The sequence below is a fragment of the Thamnophis sirtalis genome, unplaced genomic scaffold, assembly GCF_051295495.1.
Source record: "Thamnophis sirtalis isolate CommonGarterSnake01/CBP01778 unplaced genomic scaffold, rThaSir2_p1.2 scaffold_14, whole genome shotgun sequence".
Taxonomy (NCBI): Eukaryota; Metazoa; Chordata; class Lepidosauria; order Squamata; family Natricidae; genus Thamnophis; species Thamnophis sirtalis.
The window spans coordinates 32,488,283-32,508,198 of NW_028261394.1; the positions used below are offsets into that span (position 1 = coordinate 32,488,283).

At 41.3% G+C, this 19,916-nt stretch overlaps 1 protein-coding gene across 3 annotated transcripts in view; it reads right to left on the reverse strand.

Moving 5' to 3' along the window:
• Positions 1-19,916, reverse strand: part of WWOX (WW domain containing oxidoreductase) — a 576,922-nt gene that overhangs the window by 543,752 nt on the left and 13,254 nt on the right. For all 3 annotated transcript variants that reach the window (XM_087728466.1, XM_087728467.1, XM_087728468.1), the window contains exon 4: positions 17,366-17,544. In XM_087728466.1, the coding sequence (XP_087584592.1) occupies positions 17,366-17,544 (179 nt within the window). The remainder of the gene's footprint in view (positions 1-17,365; positions 17,545-19,916) is intronic.

The following is a 19,916-nucleotide window of genomic DNA, read 5'->3' on the forward strand; positions in this document are numbered from 1 at the left end:
TTAAAGAAACAACTGCTTACATAAATTTATACCATTCTGTGCAATTACATGCTTACAGTGTTTAAGTCTAAGCAATTTCTCTTCCTTTTTAAAGCCATTCATTGTATCAGGCAACTTTAATTATCTAAGTAATTCACCGCTCGCAGATGAATCTAGTTTTCAACATATGCAAAATACTTTCCCCTGTTTTAATTCCACTGAGCAAATGCAAGCAAAGAAACTTTCGGAAGGCAGTTGCTGAGCTGCTCCATTTTTAGTGGGCCATATGCTTTACTGTTTTAATAAAATAAAGATTGATATTTAAAAGCCATTTACATTTGTTTCAAAATTGGTTTCATACTGTAATACAAACAAATAGCACTTGATTACTAAGTTTAAGTACTCCCCAGCAAGTTTCTAAGGAAAAGATCAGAAGTGCTGAAAATTAAAATGGTTGCTTAGTGCCTTCCTTTTCCTCTAAATCTTCACAATTAAGAAGGGTCTGACATCCCTTCTCAGATCCCTTCCAAAACTCTTCAAACATCTTCTGGGTTGATTCTAATTAACAATCCTGGCTAACATGAACACACTTTTTAATATTCATTGTCAATGAAGAGTGGAATCAGTTAACCAGCATGTCCTTCTGGAGACGTTAGGGCAGTGTTGGAGAACCTTTTTGGCAACGAGTGCTGAAACAGGCGTACACAAGTGCGTATGCACATGCCGGAAAACTGAAGAGCAGCCACCTGGCTTTCATGCACGTGCTAGGAAGTGATCTTCTAGTTTCTGGCATGCGCACCAGCCGCCTGGTCTTCTGGTTTCTGGCATGCAAGCACGTGTAAAGAGCAACTTGCCAGGCCACATGCGTGCACCAGAAAACGGAAGATCATCTTCCTGGCGCGCACATGCACACCGGGTGGCTGCTGTTCCAGTTTCCAGGTGTCCCGCGTGTGTGAAAACCAGCTGGCCAGCACACCAGAACCTGGAAAATCAACAGGTAATGGCTCACATGCCCAGAGAGATGGCTCTGCGTGCCACTTCCGGCACAGGTGGCATAAGTTTGCCATCGGGGTGCTAGGTTATTTTATGCAAAGTGCTCAATCCTTTCCTAGTTTTGGAAAATCCTCTCAACTGATTTGCAAATGTCTTACTGAAATAGTGAAGGTAGCTCAATATGAAATATTCCCTACATCAAACTACAGAGGTAATCCTCAAATTACATTCCCCAAGTTAACCATTTTTCTAAATAAAGAAATGCAATCATTCATTTAGTGACCATTCAAAGTCCCAATGGCACTGAAAAAAAAAGTGAGTTATGAGATTGTTCATTTACGGCTTGTTGGAAGAAATGTCCTTCTGGGTTCGGCTCCAAGTGGGGAAAAAGACACTGGAGACATGGAGGCTGCTTGGAAAGATGGTTTAATGGTGGACAGGACCACCTGGCTCGAGCTCCTGAACAGAAAAGGTGATCACATGCTTCAATGTTGGTGGAGAAGAAGAGAAGGAAGGGCTGAGATGCTGAAAGTCCCTGGTTTTATGCCCTCTCTGGCCTTTGATCTTGAGCTTGTATTCTGATTGGTTGTCACACTCCCATGGGGCCATGCAGGGGCAACTCTCTAAGCCAGCGGTTCTCAACCTGTGGGTCGGGACCCCTTTGGGGGTCGAACGACCCTTTCACAGGGGTCGCCTAAGACCATCAGAAAACACACATTTTCGATGGTCTTAGGAACCGAGACACTGCTCCTCTATGGTTGGGGGTAACCACAACAAGAAGAACTGTATTAAAGGGTAACAGCATTGGGAAGGTTGAGAACCACTGCTCTACGCTGTGTTTTGAATCCAGGTTTGGTTGAGTTCTCAGATGCCATGTGGTGAGTGGGTGAAGGCTAATCATGCCTGAAGGGGAGCTGCACAGAAGGGGAGAACTCTTTATTATGTAAAGGAACCGGCCTAGGCATCTTAATGGCCCATTGACAAAGGGGGATGGGCAGGAAGCTGCAGGGAGCTACTCTGTCTTTTTAAAACATGTTTCTTCCTTTTCACTTCCATGGAAATATAATATTCTGCAATTCAATATTTCCTAGGATATTTCATTTTTCTGGGAGAGGGCTGGGTGATAACTTTCCATAGGTTGTTGTAGCATCCTGTGGTCACGTGATCAAAATTTGGACACTTAGCAACTGGCACTCATTTGCAGTTGCAGTGTCCCGGGGTCATGTGATCACCTTTCGCGACTGTCTGACAAACAAAGTTAATGGGGAAGCCAGATTCCCTTTAAAACCAACTTAACATGTTTCACTTAACAACCGTGGTAAGAATGGTCATAAAACAAGGCAAAATTCACTTAACAGCTGCCTTGCTTAGCAATGGAAATTTTGGGCCCAAATATAGTTGTATGCCGAGCACTACGTGTAATTGTATATTTTTTAAAAAATAGAATTAAAATATATAAGAAGAAAGTTCAGTGTATCTTCATAATAAAACCAGTGTGAATATTAATACTGTATACATAAAAGACTGTTGTAATAATGCTCAGTATAAAGCTGTATGTAGCTCAAATAATAAACTCTAAGCTGAATTTCCCCTGACAATCTATTTTAAATGGCAACAAGCCGACAAACAATATGTCTCACCCCATATTAATCATTTCCTTTAAAAAAAATGAAATTCCGCTAGTGTTCAATGTTCTGTTCTTCATTAAACCATTAATATTTTATAATATATGGTATTTTCGGTAAACTGTTAGCCTCTGGATTTCCTGAGGTAACTGCTGCCAGATATCTGAAGCAACACAGGCATTTTATACATCATCACTGGAGTGTAAGATAAATTATCATCTCATGTATGATATACAGAAGAAACCTCTGTTTATTTTGGTTCAATAAAGTATTAAAGTGTTTATATCTTGATTTTTTTTCTTTTTACTTCAGTTCCAAAGGCTTTATCAAACAGTAGAGTATAAAATAAACGAGAATGTCCAATTAGAAAAGATACAGTACATCTCAGCAACACAGTGGCTCAGTGGCTAAGACACTGAACTTGTCAATCAGAAAGGTGGGCAGTTTGAAACCCTAGAGCCGTGTAACTGAGTGAGCTCCTGTTACTTGTCCCAGCTTCTGCCAACTAGCAGTTTGAAAGCATGTAAAAATACTAGTAGAAAAATAGGAATCACCTTTGGTGGGAAAGGAACAGTGTTCCATGAGCCTTTGGCATTTAGTCATGCCAGCCACATGACCATGGAGACGTCTTCAGCAATGCTGACTCTTCAGCTTTGAAACGGAAGTGAGCACTGTCCCCAGAGTCAGGAACGACTAGCACATATGTGAGAAGGGAACCTTTACCTTTACAGTACATCTTAAGGAATAAGAGTATCAGCCAGCATATTTTCTTCCTACAATCATCTTTCTCAGAGACTCTTTTCAATGGAGACATCAAGCACTGGACAGAATTTTTCAAAAGTGGAACAAGATTGCATTATTGGGGTTTAGAGCACACCAGGAATATTTTGAGGAAGCAGAAAAACATTCTGCATTTTCCAGTTATTCAACTTAACCCAATCATGCCTCAAAACTGTTGAGAACCCAACATTGTTTCCCATCCCAATTCCCTATCAGATGATGACTAAATCAAGAAACTTATTAATTGGGCCCCTAAGAAATTAGGAAATTTGAAGGATTTAGTTTTAAGGTAGCTTCCATCAAAGCTGACACCAGCCAGAGCATTGTTGTTAGTTGTGAAGTCATGTCTGACCCATCATGATCCCATGGACAACGTTCCTCCAGGCCTTCCTGTCCTCTACCATCCTCTGGAGTTCATTTAAGCTCACACCCAATGCTTCTGTGACTCCATCCTGCGACCTCTTTCTCTGTTGTTCCCTTCTTCTTTTGCACTTCCCCAGCATTAGGCTCTTCTCCAATGAGTCCTTCCTTCTCATTAGGTGGCCAAAGGATTTGAGTTTCATCTCTGGATCTGGCCTTCTAAAGAGGAGTAAGGGTTGATCTCCTCCAGGACTGATTGGTTTGATCCCCTTGCAATCCAAGGGACTCGCAGGAGTCTTCTCCAGTAGTGTAAGATCAGAAGGTATGGAAAGACCTGGCCTATAGAATTGACAAGAGTCGGACACGACTGAAATGGATACTATCATCATTATTGTGATTTGTAAACAAAACATACTTTGGGAATTAGCATGATGTGTCACTTATCCAACCATGATTAAATGTCATTTCAAAAAACCCTGGTTAAGTCGATCATAAACCTAATGCAAGAAAAGCAGAATGCTTTTTTCAGAAGTACCTATTTCACATTACTTGTCTACTTTAAGAATTGAAGTGGCAAACCATATACTTACAAAGCACTAGATTCTGTAAAGTTGGCCAAAAACTTAAACTATATCGTGCTTAATAGTTTGGATATGCTTCTACAAAACACATGCATTTTGCACAGATTTTTAAAATGAAGATGAAATATAAGCAAATATATATTTGCTAAATTCCATTGTTATTTTCTAAGTCTACCTCATTAAAATAAAAGCCAGCATCAAGTATATTAAGATTTGTTCATTTTTAAAAAAATTGGTTTGACCAAGGCAAGGTAGAATTTTGATATCTATTACTGTGGGAATAAAAAGTACTTTAACATGGTACATGCCAACTTTATATAGACTGCATAAATATCTGTATACACAGAGCTTTTAGACCACATAGAGTTCCAGTTTAAACATTTAAATCATCTACTTCTCTTTAGAAATTGCAGAAATGTATTTCACATAGAATTAGGCACAAAAATGTGTAATTTAATAGGTATTTTCAGAGAATTATTGAGATATCTAGGTGGATCGCTGGGCAGAGGGAGATAAAAGGCGGAATATTTTGATATAGTAAGATTATCTATATGAGGCTGCCTTTGAGAACCGCTCAGAAAGGTCAATGATCCCAAAATGTAATAGCCAGAATATTGCCTGGAGCCAGTTATGGCAAGATGCAGTTTCTTCATTACAACAGTTTCATTGGCTTATGAACTATTCCCAGACAAATTAGAAAGCCATCTATAAATGTTGATGCCTCAAAAGGCTTAGGAGATAAAGTATCTAAGGGATCAGTAAGAATTTGGCCATTTACTGTTCATTATTTGATAAGAATCTCCCTAGTTATTAAGATCTTGTGTAGAGGTTATCATTCTGGTCCCATTAATGCTTGACTTACATTATCTCATATTCAAGAACGTACCTTCACAGGGGTGGTACCTGTTCTCACACCAGCTATTTCCTTGCAGCATTAAAGCCCTCTTTTCCAGTAAACATTTGACTAAATCATGAGTTTTAAACTCATGATGTAGTTTTAAAATAGTTTGCTATCAGATTTTTAAATGTTTTTTTTTTAATAGTGCAGAAAGTCACCTTGGTAAATGAATGCAGGAACTAAATATATATTAGAGGCTGTGAACTAACCTTAACCTAAGATATCAACTTTCCATTCTAAACCTATTCTAAAAAGTGAAGTCTGTCCTGGCTCCTGTTTTCTTGTATCTGATTCAGGCATCATGCTGAGCTTAAAAACAAACCACCTTATTATGGCTTAGCACTACAAATAAACCATCATTCTAGAGAAACGCTTTGGAGACATAAAAAATATATTCTTTTAATGAGTATCATTGTTGTGGCCCGCCAGTGGAGCTGGCAGCAGATTCGGACAGTGGGGAGGTTGGGGAGGGCTCTGATGCAGGCTCTGTGTCGGAGGCAGAGAGGGGACCAGAGCCGTGTGCCAGTTTTCAGCTGCTTTCAGAGTCAGACATCAGTGAGGCAGATGAACAGCTGAAGCCAGTTCCCAGTGTATGCATGTGCAGAGTTGCCAGACGAAGGGAACAGCTAAAGAACAGGGGTCGACTTGGGAGTAAGGCCACAGGTGGACGATGAATGGACCCTCCCAGAGGAAATAAAAGGAGTGAAAGCGGAGTGGAGTTTGCAGCAGACTATTAGTTCGCTTAATTGGTTTGCGACTCTCCGAGGCTCCTTGCCAAGTTTTGCATATATCGGCTTGGCACCTCTCCAAGCCAGATAAGGTCTGTAACTGCAAATCCTCCCTTGAAAGACTTTGCTGGATGTGAATGAGCAGAATTCACAGTAAATTAATAAAGAGGTTAATAAAGACTTTGCTTCATGCTCTTGGGAAGCCTCGGTCACAACACACAGGATACATCAGAATACAATTGTCACTACACCAAAAATGAAGTTTGATGACATATTATGGAACTGATACACCAGTTGGAGGTCAGTAGGATCCATACAACAGTAGAACCGGGATTACAAGGGCCCCCAATGAGGCAGCCAAACTTGAGCATTATACTAAATAAACTTTTGTAACACAAGGACTACTTATAATTTTAAAAAATGACATTTACATAATGGTATTGAAACAATGCCTTCTTATGGAATCTAGGTGGTGTGTCTTCTCAGTAGTAGCCCCTATCTTAGAAGATCTTCCTCCTGACATCTCATTGGTCTTGTGTCTGCTGGTCCATTCAAAGTCATCAAAGACCTCAATCCTTCTCTAAGCCTTTATAATACGTCAGATCCCTAAACTGATGATGCTGTCATTTTTGTTTTTGACTTCCATTATATTGCTTAATTGGTTCTTTCTAATTGGTTTAACCGCTTTTGGAGAGGTTTACGGACTATGGTTTTGTATTCCTTTGTTGAATTTTTCACTAGCCCTTCAGAGTCAACGTGGTTGAGTTGGGCAGCCACATAAAGGCTTTGGATGAAATAAGTAAATAAACAATCTACCATTTTATTTTGGGTTCTTTTCAAGAACTCCTGACACGGAAGTGTAGATTCAGAGTAGGATCCTTTCAAGGGGACACAGTAGGATCCATACAACAGTAGAACCTGGATTACAAGGGGTCCCAATGAGGCAGCCAAATATTTCACCGATCAGTTTCCCTAGGTTGAGAAAAGACTTTGTGGGGACATGGCACAATATTCTGCCATCCATTTTCTTGCTGAGTGGATACTAAAATAACCCAAACCCTTATTTGAACTGATTTTTCCATGGGGTTCAGGAGAAATTGAAACGGTCACTCTTCTACTGCCCTACTGTAATTTTCAAAGGGAACTAAGGAACTCATTTATTGCACCCATTTTGCAACCATGTCCTAGACAGGATTTCTACTTTCTAATTCTACACTACTATAGCAATATTTGTCACCAAGTTTTTCCATGGCAGCAGCCAAGATTCATCAACTAATATGTCTCACATGATGAAATATTTGTGTTTATGTTTCCTTTGCCTGCTAATGGGCATGGATCATTGACCATGATAAAGAACTTACGCATGTATGTGTGCTACTCTGCTCTGTCTTCTTCCACAAAGATTTCAACTGTGGGAAGTCTGACTTGAATGCAACAAACAGCATCCCAGGGTTTTAATTTTAGAAGCAGAGGTCTTAAAACTCTGACTGAAAGTTCTCAAGTTTTTCAAAGCAAAATTTCTCAGGAACCGTTCAATATAACACAGCAACCTTCCGCTCAAGAGCCTAATATAAAATTATATTCATCACATCTACATCTTTAAACACCTGTATAATCTCAGCCAATGGGACCTGTATAATCTCAGCCAGTGGCTCAGTGGCGAAGACGCTGAGCTTGTTGATCAGAAAGGTCAGCAGTTCAGCGGTTTGAATTCCTAGGGCTGCATAACGGAGTGAGCTCCCGTTACTTGTCCCAGCTTCTGCCAACCTAGCAGTTCAAAAGGACGTAAAAAATACAAGTAGAAAAATAGGGACCACCTTTGGTGGGAAGGTAACCGTGTTCTGTGCGCCTTTGATGTTTAGTCATGCTAGCCACATGACCACGGAGATGTCTTCGAACAGCACTGGCTCCTCAGCTTTGAAGCAGAAATGAGTACCACCCCCTAGAGTCCGGAACAACAAGCACATATGTTGTAGGGGAACCTTCACCTTTATAATCTCAGCCAGTGTTGCAAAAAAATAATAATAATAACAGGATAGAATAACAGAGTTGAAAGAGAGTTTGAAGGTCTCATGCAGAAGACCCTATATACCATTTCAAATGGATTTCCAGTTTCTTCTTAAAAGCCTCCAGCGATGGAGCACTTCAATCCCTGAAGGCAAGCCATTCCTCTGGTTGATTATTCTCACTGACAGGAAGTTTCTCCTTAGTTCTCAGATGGTTCCCTCCTTCATTAGCTTCCATCTATTGTTTTTTGTCCCGCCTTCAGGCACTTTGGAGAATAGGATGACTCCCTCTTCTTTGTGGCAGCCCCTCAAATATTGGAAGACTGCTATCATGTCTCCCCTAGGCCTTCTTTTCATTAAACTAGACATACACAGTTCCTGCTACCAAATACGAAATACAAAGTGGAGTTTTACACAAGGCTAGTCAGCCATTTTTCCCAGCTGCCATTAGTTTAGGAAAAACTTTAAAAGTGCCGGAAATTTCATTTTCCTCATTTAAGGTATTATGTTTTGCTCCTTTCATAGCCCCCGCTTAGATTTTTTTTTTTTACTTTGCCCAACCTACAACCTGCAATTTTTATTTTACAACCAAGAATTAAAAGAACATTTAGAGCAAAGAAAAAATGGTTACCTACTTTTTGCAATTAAAACAAAAGGCAGAAGTTGCCTTCTGGGGTAATGGTGAGAAACAATGACACCTGTGAGTATAAAAATATGCTTTTTTTTTTTTGTTGCCCCAGAAACAGAAGAAACAGGATCTAACCTCGTATTAGCATGGTCTTTCAGATGTAGCCATTCCTCTGCAGTTCCTGTGAGCAGGCCAACTGCAGAAGAGAGTACTAATTAAGCATTAAGGAAAAACAAAATTAGTTGCATGTTTTAAATCTCCTTTTGGCAAGTACAATCGTGCAATATTAATACACGCAGTTTCCTAAAATTAAAAAGGCATATTTCAACCCAGATGAAATTAGAAGACTGTTTCGTCAGCTAAACTTAGATGCTGGATTCTTCGAGCATTAAGCCAACACATTTTCTCAAGAGTTCAGGAAATAGGCGCAACTTCGAGAACAAAATGGAACATGAACCATGTTCATTTCCTCTTTCCTCTACACCAGAGGTCTTCAAACTTGGCAACTTTAAGACATGTGGACTTGAACTCCCAGAATGGAAATTACTCAGAATTCTTTTGGGTTGGAATGGCGCAATAGCCCTAATAATAAAGGTAGTTATTCAGGATTCTAAAGGAAAAAAATATATTCAAAATGTATCTCTATAATTAAGCAAGTCACATTTCATTTCATTAGATTATTTCTGGAGAAAAGAATAAAATTGAGTCCCAAAGGCTTCTAAGGTTTCCGAAATATTCCCAAGAATGACATATACTATCTAAGGCACAGACTGCAATGAAATTTGCTTATTTTCTATTTCTGAATGTTCTGTGTTTCAATTGATCTTCAGCTGCAAAAATATATCTGATCAGCTACTGGTTCATAAAATATCTGACTTCAAGCGAGTTTAAAAGTCACTTGATGTTCATTTACCGGGTGATTGTTTTAAGCAATCGAGAACTGTTGCACCACAATTACATTGTTTTTTTTTAATTGTGTACTGTTCTACCTTGTTTCCAACTAATTTTGTTTTAGTTTTGGTCTATGAAAAATATCATGCCTTCAATGTTAACTTTAAAACTGTAAAATAGGTTAGAAGCATTTACTTTTTTCGCATTAAAGAGTGTGAAAATAATTGTGTAAGCTGTGGCTGCAGAAACAAACTTGCTAATTTGAATGCCTCCTTTAGATAGGAAAATCAATGTATCTATCTATCTATATCTATCTATCTATCTATCTATCTATCTATCTATCATCTATCTATCTATCATCTATCTATGTATATCTGTCTATCATCTACCTACTAACTCTATCTTTCTATCTATCTATCTATCTATCTATCTATCTATCTATCTATCTATCTATCTATCTATCTATCACAACCCCCCCCCCCCATGCCTACCCAGGTTTTGTGGTTCCCGGTGTTTTTTTTCTATGGGAAACAGGTATCTCTTTCTTCGTGAGTGTCTCTTTCTCTCTGTCTCTCCCTTTCTCTCCCCCCCTCCCTCCGTCCCCCTGTCATCTCTTTCTCCCTCTCCTCTCTCTCTCTCCTTCTATCACTCTCCATCTATCTCTATCTATCTTTCAATCACTCACTCCCATCCAGTCACAGGACATCATCCCCACCTGCCATGCCTACCCAGGTTTTGTGGCTCCCACTGATTTTTTTTTCCCTATGGGAAATAGGTATCTCTCTCTTTGTGTGTGTCTCTTTCTCTCTCTTTCCTTCTCTCTCCCTCCCTCTGTCATCTCTGTTTACCCCCCCCCCATTCTCTCTCTCTCCCTCCCTCCCTCCATCTCTCTCTCTCTCTTTCTAGAAAAGTCAAATTGGTGCTTCAGGAATCAAATGCCAGCAATGTTAAAGGCAACAGAACATTTCTTAAAATATTTGACCACGGACTGCATGTTTTGCCAACCTCAGTCCTTTTGAAACTCCTTTCTCATATAAAGAACAAATGCTGCCTAACATTTGCTCTGGAGAAACTTTCAAGATACAGAAATTATTCATGGTTATTTGCCACAGCACCCTCCCAAGTATAAGCACAGAGTTCTTGATGAAGATCTCCACTTTCAGAAAAGCGTATCACACATGCAGCGTCTAGGTAGCAAGATAATCCCCTTACGATGCTCAGAGAAACATTCCCGACGATGTGATCCAGCCAGAAGATAGGACATTAAATAAGTTTTTCCATCAACCTCTGGAAGGACCGTGGAGTCTAAGAAACCAACTTAGCATAAACTTTATTCAGTTTTAGAATTTTTTTCCATAAGTTCTGGCTTATGATACCTGCGGCCCACTTTTAATGACCTGCCAACCGCAACGGGTGAAGAAGAATATGGAGGAAGGAAACAAGACTTCTAATTCAGCTTCGCTTCCAATTTTAATCATTCCACCTCCAATACCAATTTACACAGATCCCCCCCCTTAATCCAGAAAAATGTGATCACATCTGCCACTTTGGTTCCAATGACTGCATCCCAATTCATTTTTCTCTCTGCAGCATGTGTCTGCCTTCTGACAAAGTAAAATTTAACACAAATGCTACCTATCGCCTAGTTTTGCATACTTCGTGTACCATCACTGATTGTTTCCATTTCAGGCATCGACTGAACCAAAACAAAAAAACAAAAAAAAGCTTTCCCCTAACCACAAGGCGGCACAGAGAGGGTTGAGAGAGGAAATCGAATCTAAAAATCACTTTTGAATGCTTTCTCCTCCCGATTTCTTCGAAAGCAGATGCCACCCTATAATGGCATTGCCGTATTGGTGCAGCTGCTCACAATAGCAGCTGCACAGTTAATACAACTTCAAAGCAAAGCAAAAATGAAAATACATGCAGTTCAGACGCCCCTGCAAAAGAAACTTCCAAGAACGTAGTTACAGATTTGTGCAACTATTAGAGAGGGCAAATGCAGAAACATTGGATGATGATGGACCACATGAAGCGGCAATTTCTCAGGAAATAAGGAGCACAATCCAGAAAGGGGTTGTGAGACATTAGGCAGAAGAACCTAAAACTGGATAGGAGACGGAGGAAGAGAGTTAGGTAACCGGTTTGCAGAATCTCTCAGGATGTATCCATTAGGGAGAGAACAGTAAACATTTAGTTCGGCAAGATTCTGTCTATTTGGTGTAAGCCAATAAAAGACTGAACTTTGGCTGGATTTTCTTTGTCTTTCCAGGGCTAAGCATGACACATTGTGCTTCATTTTTTTTTCTTTCTGAAAAATATTGGGAAGAAATTGTGTTATTTCAAAATGGGCCTGATCCAAGCAGGTCTGGGGTGTGTGTGGCAGCGGCAGGGGAGGGATCTCCAATGGATTTCCATGGTAGAGACATTGGACAGTAGTGTTCTGAGCTAGGCTTCCCAAGAAGCATGAAGCAAACTCCTTGTCCTGACAAAAAAAACCCTTTCATTAATTTACAGTGAATTCTGCTCATTCACATCCAGCAAGGGAGGATTTACAGTCACAGACCTTATCTAGCTTGGAGAGCTGACAGGCTGATATCTACAAAACCTGACAAGGAATCTCGGAGAGTCAAGAACCAATTAAGCGAACAAAATGTCTCCTTAAAACTCCACTCCCCTTTCTCACCTCTTTGATTTCCTCTGAGAGAGGCCATTCATTGTCCACCTGTGGCCGTACTCCCAAGTCGACCCCTGTTCTTTAACTGTTCCCTTCGTCTGGCAACTCTGCGCATGCACACACTGGGAACAGACTCCAGCTGTTCATCTGCCTCACTGATGTCTGACTCTGAAGGCAACTGACAGCTTGCATACGGCTCTGGGCCCCTCTCTGCCTCCAACACAGAGCCCTCATCAGAGCCTTCTCCAGACTCCAGGACTGGCCCATCTTCCTCCTCACTGTCCGAATCTGCTGCCAGCTCTGTTGGCCGCTGGCAGGTCACAACAAATAGTTCAGAATGTTATCTATCTCTTCATTCTAAATTCTGCCTTCATTTTTTTCCCTAGCCATGTGACTTGTAATCAAGTTTAAAGATGGGAAAGAATTCTGGAAGCTGAGTTCTATAAACCTTTTTACCCATTCCATCTCAACCTCAAATTCCATGATAGGTAGAAGGAACAAATAACTAAAAATTGAGAACCAAGCATTTAATTTCCCCTTTGGTGTCTATGGATTTCACTGCAGTATTTTTCCTTGATTTTTAAATATTTTCTCTCAAACTCACTCAGGAATAATAAGAATTAAATTAAAAAAAAAACCTGAAAACAAAATGATGTTTAATTGGACAGTTAAGATTCCATTTCTGACTTGTAGTCCACACTTTTTTCATACAGAAATGAATTCATGCAGAAATGAATTCATGCAGAAATGAAGGTCAACACATTTATACAGTTGCACACAGGTTTTCAATTATGTTAAATCTCAAAGGCAAAAAAGGTTTAGTGAAAGAGTAGAGGTATCATGCAGGGAGTCTATTTTTTCTTTCTTTCCAGCCTTTCAAAATGTGAGTCTACAGGTAGTCCTCGTTTAGTAACAATTATAACCAGCAAAATGGTCACTAAGAGAAACTGCAACTGTGGTTATAATCTTACTTCAATTTTCCTTTACTTTACAGACCTACCAAGGTCACAAATGTGATAACTGGGCATAACGTTCCTTTTATATCACCACTGTAATTGTGATTGCTAAATGAGGTAGGCAATAAAATGAGGATTCCCTGAATTTAGAAAACCTTTTCAGTTTAATAAAAAGGACTAGGGGTAACATGATAGCAGTGTTCCAATATTTGAGGGGGCTTCTACATGGAAGAGGGGGTCAACCTATTCTCCAAAGCACCTAAAGGCAGAAGAAGAAGCAATGTACAGAAGCTAATCAAGGATAAAACCAACCTCTAAGAAGAAATTTCCTGATAGTTACAACAATTAATCAGTGGATCAGCTTGCCTTCAGAAATTGCAGGTGCTCCATCGCTGTAGGCTTTTAAAGAAGAGACTGAACAACCAATAGACTGAAATGGTATAGGGCTGTGATGGTGAACATGTGACACACAGAGCCCTCTCTGGCGCAACAGGAGCCGTTGCCCCAGCTCAGTTCACTGCGCATGCGCGCGTGCCATCTGCCGGCCAGCTGGTTTTTGGGTCTCTGCTGCGCCTGCACAGGAAAACAGGGTGCATGCAGGAGATGCCGTGCATTCGTGGAGGCAGAAAAACGTAGGGGGTCATGTGTGCATGCGCAGGGGCGGGGCGCAGGGGGGGGTCATGTGAACATACACGGGGTTGCACATGCATGTGGGGGGACAGAGCGTATGTGCAGGGGTTGTGCATGCATGTGGAGTGCCCACGGAGGTCGCATGTGCATGCGCAGTGGGGCGGGGCATGCGGGGAAGGGGGTCATGCATGCATTGCATTAAGGGTGCGCACAGACACATGTGCTTTCTGCGTGCAACCAAAAGGTTAGCCATCACTGGTATAGGGTCTCGTGCCTGAGCAGTGGGTTGGACTAGATGATCTCCAAGATCCCTTCCAACTCGGTTATTCTGTTTCGGAAAGCAACAAAGAATTCCAGAAGTACCACACAGGTCTTATAAGACCATAGACAGATTGCAGCATACATACAGAACTCCCTACATGAGATCTCAAGGACGTACAACAAAGTTTTAGATAAAGACAAAGGTTAGTGCTTTGATAACTACATTCATCTTAGCCTTCAGTTAAAAATACGGGGCTGCTATTAACTCACACTGTGTTTCATCCTGCCAGGCATGTTTGCCAATAAAGTTGAATTCAATTATTAGTAGAGATTAGTTCCTATACCTTTCCACTTCTGAACTTTAGCACCAGCAATTAAAATATAAAATAGCCCAGTCAAAACTAATCTTTGTTTTGGTCAAACTTTGAAAGAGCTTTGCGATCATCCGCCAATATTATTTTTTCTAAAGAGCAACAGCGCCCTCTAGTGAGGACAAAGAAAAATAACCTACAAAAATGGTCAAGGACCACCATAATAGCGTTTTTTAATCCTGTTTTTCTATGCAGCAGAGCCAATAAAAAAGAAATAACAATACAAGTTTACCAAGAGGTTAACATTTTAAAAATGTATTTATAATAAGAAATTGAGATTGACCATTTCACCTTTTTTTTACTGAAATGCCAAAAAAAAAAAGTTCTTTTACAGAACTTCTTGAAGTTTACAAAAATTAAGAGTTGATTTTATTACATGGATTAATTGCTGGATGGAATGCATTAATGCAGGAGACTAGATTGTTGATCCTAAAAGCTCCACAAAGATTCTCAGTCATCCAGATCATGGTTGCCCCCCAAAGGTGGTTTTTCAAAAAGAAACCGGACTCCCTTTGTTTTTTTCCTTGAAGAGGTTTCACTTCTCATCCAAGAAGCTTCTTCACTTTTCAGTTCTCACTTGAAGAAGCTTCTTGGATGAGAAACGAGACGACTTCAAAGAAAAACAAAGAAAGTCCAGTTGCCTTTTGAAAAAGCACCTTTGGGACATGCTCCTGAAGTCTTTTGACATTCACACAACCATTTTCTTTAATCACACTAGGAATAATTGGTAATTAGGGGAGATTAAGTACTAAGCAAAAGCTTTCCTGAACTCCAAACCAACCTTTACCACACCTGGAAAGAATGCTAGGAACTATAATACCTCCCCTGGGGTGGAAACACTAAGGACTGACATATTGAAATAGCACTAGATTAAAGGTAAAGGTTCCCCTCGCACATATATGCTAGTCGTTCCCAACTCTAGGGGGTAGTGCTCATCTCCGTTTCAAAGCCGAAGAGCCAGCGCTGTCCAAAGACACCTCCGTGGTCACATGGCCAGCATGACTAAACACTGACGGTGCACAGAACGCTGTTACCTTCCCACCAAAGGTGGTTCTTATTTTTCTCCTCACATTTTTTACATGCTTTCAAACTGCTAGGTTGGCAGAAGCTGGGACAAGTAACGGGAGCTCACTCTGTTACGCGGCGCTAGGGATTCAAACGGCCGAACTGCCGACCATTCTGATCGACAAGCTCAGCGTTTTAGCCACTGAGCCACCACATCCCTAGCACTATGTTAGAGTGTTTAAATAATCTAGAATGTTCCTTATTTAAACACCAAAACAGCAAAAACAAGATTCCCTCATTTCTTCTTTTGGTGGACAACTTTACTGAGGGGGGAGGTTTGTTCTTCGAACTTGTGGGTTCATTTCTGAATGTTTTACTACCTAGCCTGGCAACAAAACATTCAGAAACCAACCCATAAACTCGGAGGACAAATTTCCCACCCTCATCCTACACCCGAGCTACAGATATTTGCCGTTGTCGCAAGGCAATCATACATCTGCATTTTGTTCCCCAACAAAGTAAGAAATATTCCAGTGGTTTAAAAAGCTGGAAATTAAGAAACTGAGTTCCCATGCAGATAAATTATCCTGGCATCTAAATTTCAGTTGAAACTAATGAGATTGTTTTCTTGGATGCAGTTTAGATGGTCAGCCAGAAGAGGGCAATATCCAGATGGCCCGGAAAGGCAGCATAAATACAATTATGGGTAGATTTATGGTACCTATCAGCAGCTCCTGAACCAAACCCAAGGGTGAAATTCAGCAGGTACTGACCGGTTCTGGAGAACCAGTAGTGGAAATTTTTAATAGTTCGGAGAACCAGCAAATACAATCTCTGGCTGGCCCCAGGGTGGGATGGGAATGGGGATTTTGCAGTATCCTTCTCCTGGAATGGGGAGGGAATGGAGATTTTGAAGTATCCTTCCCCCAGGAGTGGGGAGAGAATGCAATTCAATTCGCAATTTAATGAGCTTATATGCCGCCCAATCCCGGAGGACTCCGGGCGGCTTACAAATACGAAATAAAATAAAATAACACATAGGGGAAAGAAACATACACAGTTTAAAAAATACACAACATACATTTGGCTTAACTGGGGGTTGGACCTGATTTTAAAAAATCAGCAACCCCAGACCTGTCGAAACAGCCAGGTTTTGGTGGCTTTTTGGAAGGCCACGAGGGTGGGAAGGGTCCGGATCTCTGCTGGTAGATCGTTCCATAGAGCCGGAGCAGCTACAGAGAAGGCTCTCCCCCGAGTGGTTGCCAGCTGGCATTGTCCAGTCGACGGCACCTGGAGGAGGCCTAGCTGTGAGTTCTTATCGGACGTTGGGAGGTGTGTAGCAGGAGGCGGTCTCTCAGATATCCAGGTCCAATGCCATGTAGGGCTTTAAAGGTAATCACCAGCACTTTGTAGCACGTCCGGAGACCAATGGGGAGCCAGTGCAGCTCGCGGAGGATAGGTGTAACATGGGTGTACCGAGGTACACCCGATATCGCTCGCGCGGCTGCATTCTGGACCAACTGTGGTCTCCGAACACTCTTCTAGGGCAGCCCCATGTAGAGTGTGTTGCAGTAATCGAGCCTTGAGGTGACGAGGGCATGAGAATGGAGATTTTGAAGTATCCTTCCCCCAGGAGTGGGGAGGGAATGGAGACTTTGAAGTATCCTTCCCCCAGGAGTGGGGAGGGAATGGGGATTTTGCAGTATCCTTCCCCTGTCACGCCCACCAAGCCACGCGCACAGAACGGGTAGTTAAAAAAATTGAATTTCACCAATGACTAAACCTTACCTCTTCTTGGCCTCACAAGTGGGTGTGTAATCCAAGGCAAGCACCTTTACCATGCTATGGAAAAATACAGCAAGCACACCTACACTTGACACCTGAAAAAATGTCCGGGTTTGGATCCAACATGCATACAGGGAAGGAGGGAGGGAGGGAAGAAGGAAGGAAGGTCCAACACTCAATGCTGGTTGAATGAAGGGTTGGCTGCACCTACCTATTCCTGCATTGGCTCCTGTGATGATGATCACTTTGTCACTCAAGTCTCGGCCTTCTAGTACTTCCATTGCCGTGGTGTTGCCGTCATACTTCTGCTTCATGTTGCTTTTCATGGGATTGTCTTCCACGGTGAATGCCATTCTGGGATCAAGGTAGGTGGTCCTCTTGTTTATATGGCTTTGAAGGAAAACAAGAAGCATTTTTCCATGTCAATAGCAATAGCAATAGCAGTTAGACTTATATACCGCTTCATAGGGCTTTCAGCCCTCGCTAAGCGGTTTACAGAGTCAGCATATTGCCCCCTAACAATCCGGGTCCTCATTTTACCCACCTCGGAAGGATGGAAGGCTGAGTCAACCTTGAGCCGGTGAGATTTGAACAGCTGAACTGAAGAACTGCAGTCAGCTGAAGTAGCCTGCAGTGCTGCATTTAACCACTGCGCCACCTCAGCTCTCCTCATTTTATTACCACAAGCACAGCTACATCCCCATACATTAAATCAAAGCGTAAGCTCAACCTTGAAGCAATCAAGGGAGCCATTTCCATCACGCTGAAGATACCGGCTCAATCAGGTTTTTTAAAGCTTCATATCATTCTATACCAGCGTTGGCGAACCTTTTCAGCACCAAGCACCAAAAAGGGAGCAATTCTCGTGGGCGCACATGCTTCGCATACATGCACATGCTCATCTGGGCCCCAACCCGGAAGAGGAGCAGCCCAGGGGGCATGTGCGTGCCGGAAAATGAACTTCCAGTTTCCAGCATGCACATGTGCATCAGCCAGAAAGTAACCGTCATGTGCGCATATGCACCAGAAATCTGGAAGATTTCTGCTAGGTGGCATGGCTCCACATGCCACTTTGGGCACACATGCAATAGGTTTGCCATCACAGTTCTGTACCCTACAATGGATGTCTCTGCATTTGCAGAGGGGGAAAGGTAGAAGGCCTGGATTGCATCCTATTTGATTGTTGCTTGTATAAGTGGATGGGAGACAGATACTGTGGTCCATATACCAAACGAAGGACCCATTGGGAGCCTCATATCAAAACAACTTAGCTTATGTGTGGCCAGAATCTGAAAATGACACTTAACACAGCACAAGACTTAAACAAAATCGTTTGGTTGAGATCGGGACTGATTGGGGTAGACTGTAGGGGTGATACTGAAATATAATTTTATCACATTTTCTTTATCTATACATTAAATTATTGTATTTTATTCCAATTTCATTTTAAATCATATTTTATACAATTCCATTTTAAATTGTTTTTATCAGATTTTAGTAATAATTTGTGTCTGGAACTCTGTACTTTGATGTGGCTAATCCACAGAGTAAAGTGAAGATTCATAAGTTGGAGAAGTAGTGCAAAATTAAACGTCGAGAGTCTTTGATTCTAGTGACTCTGCTTCAGTAAACACAGAATAACAAAATTGGAAGGAACCTCAGAGGTCTTCTAGTCCAAACCCCTGCTCCAGCAGGAAACCCTATACCATTTCAAGCAAATGGCTGTCCAATCTCTTCTTAAAAAGTGTTGCAGCACCCATCACTTCTGGAGGTAAGCCATTCCACTAATGAACTGTTCTGTTAGGAAAAGATCAGCTATCTACAGTAGAAAAACGATGTCAGTGACAGCTATATTAAAACTTCTCAGAAGATGTCTTGGTATAAACAAATTACAAGTAAACAAAAATGATTAATAATACAATTAGTTCCTGGAAGGAGAAACTAAAAAAAGACATTTCATAGGAAGCCTCTAATCACACACCTTTGCATTATCTAAAAATCCAGTTGTCCCTTTAGGATACCCAACCTTAGTTAAATCAAAGCAACGGAGGAACTACTTACAAGGACACGGTTCTTCCTTTTGCCACAGCTCCTATGCTGAGTTACCTCTCAGAGTGTGAGAAAATGTTCCTAAATTGTCAGCAGGACCATCTCATTTCTTAAAGCTGTTTAACAAGTCGGCTTTAACATTGCAACACAAAAGCTTCCCACGTAAATCAATTCAGGTGTGGCTTTGCAAGGGTGTAGAGTTAGATCACACAGCAACACTTTAGGCTTATATACTACTTCATAGTGGTTTATAATCCTCTCTATGCTGTCTAGAGTTAGCATATTGCCCCCAACAATCAGGGTCCTCCTTTTACCCACCTCGGAAGGATGGAAGGCTGAGTCAACATTGAGCCCCGTCAGGATTGAACTCCTGGAAGTGGGCAGTTAGCCTGCAATACTGCATTCTAACCTCTGCATTCTAACTACTGTGCCACTATATGTAGAGTATATGAGTAAATTCCTTTAAAAAAAATATGCAAAAAGGATAAGCTCAAGGTTCCCCTGGCACATGTGTGCTAGTTGTTCTCAACTCTAGGGGGCGGGGCTCATCTCCGTTTCAAAGCCAAAGAGCCAGCACTGTCTGAAGACATTTCCGTGGTCATGTGACCGGCATGACTAAACCCTGAAGGCACACGGAACACTGTTACCTTCCCACCAAAGTTGGTTCCTATTTTTCTACTTGCATTTTTACACGCTTTCAAACTGCTAGGTTG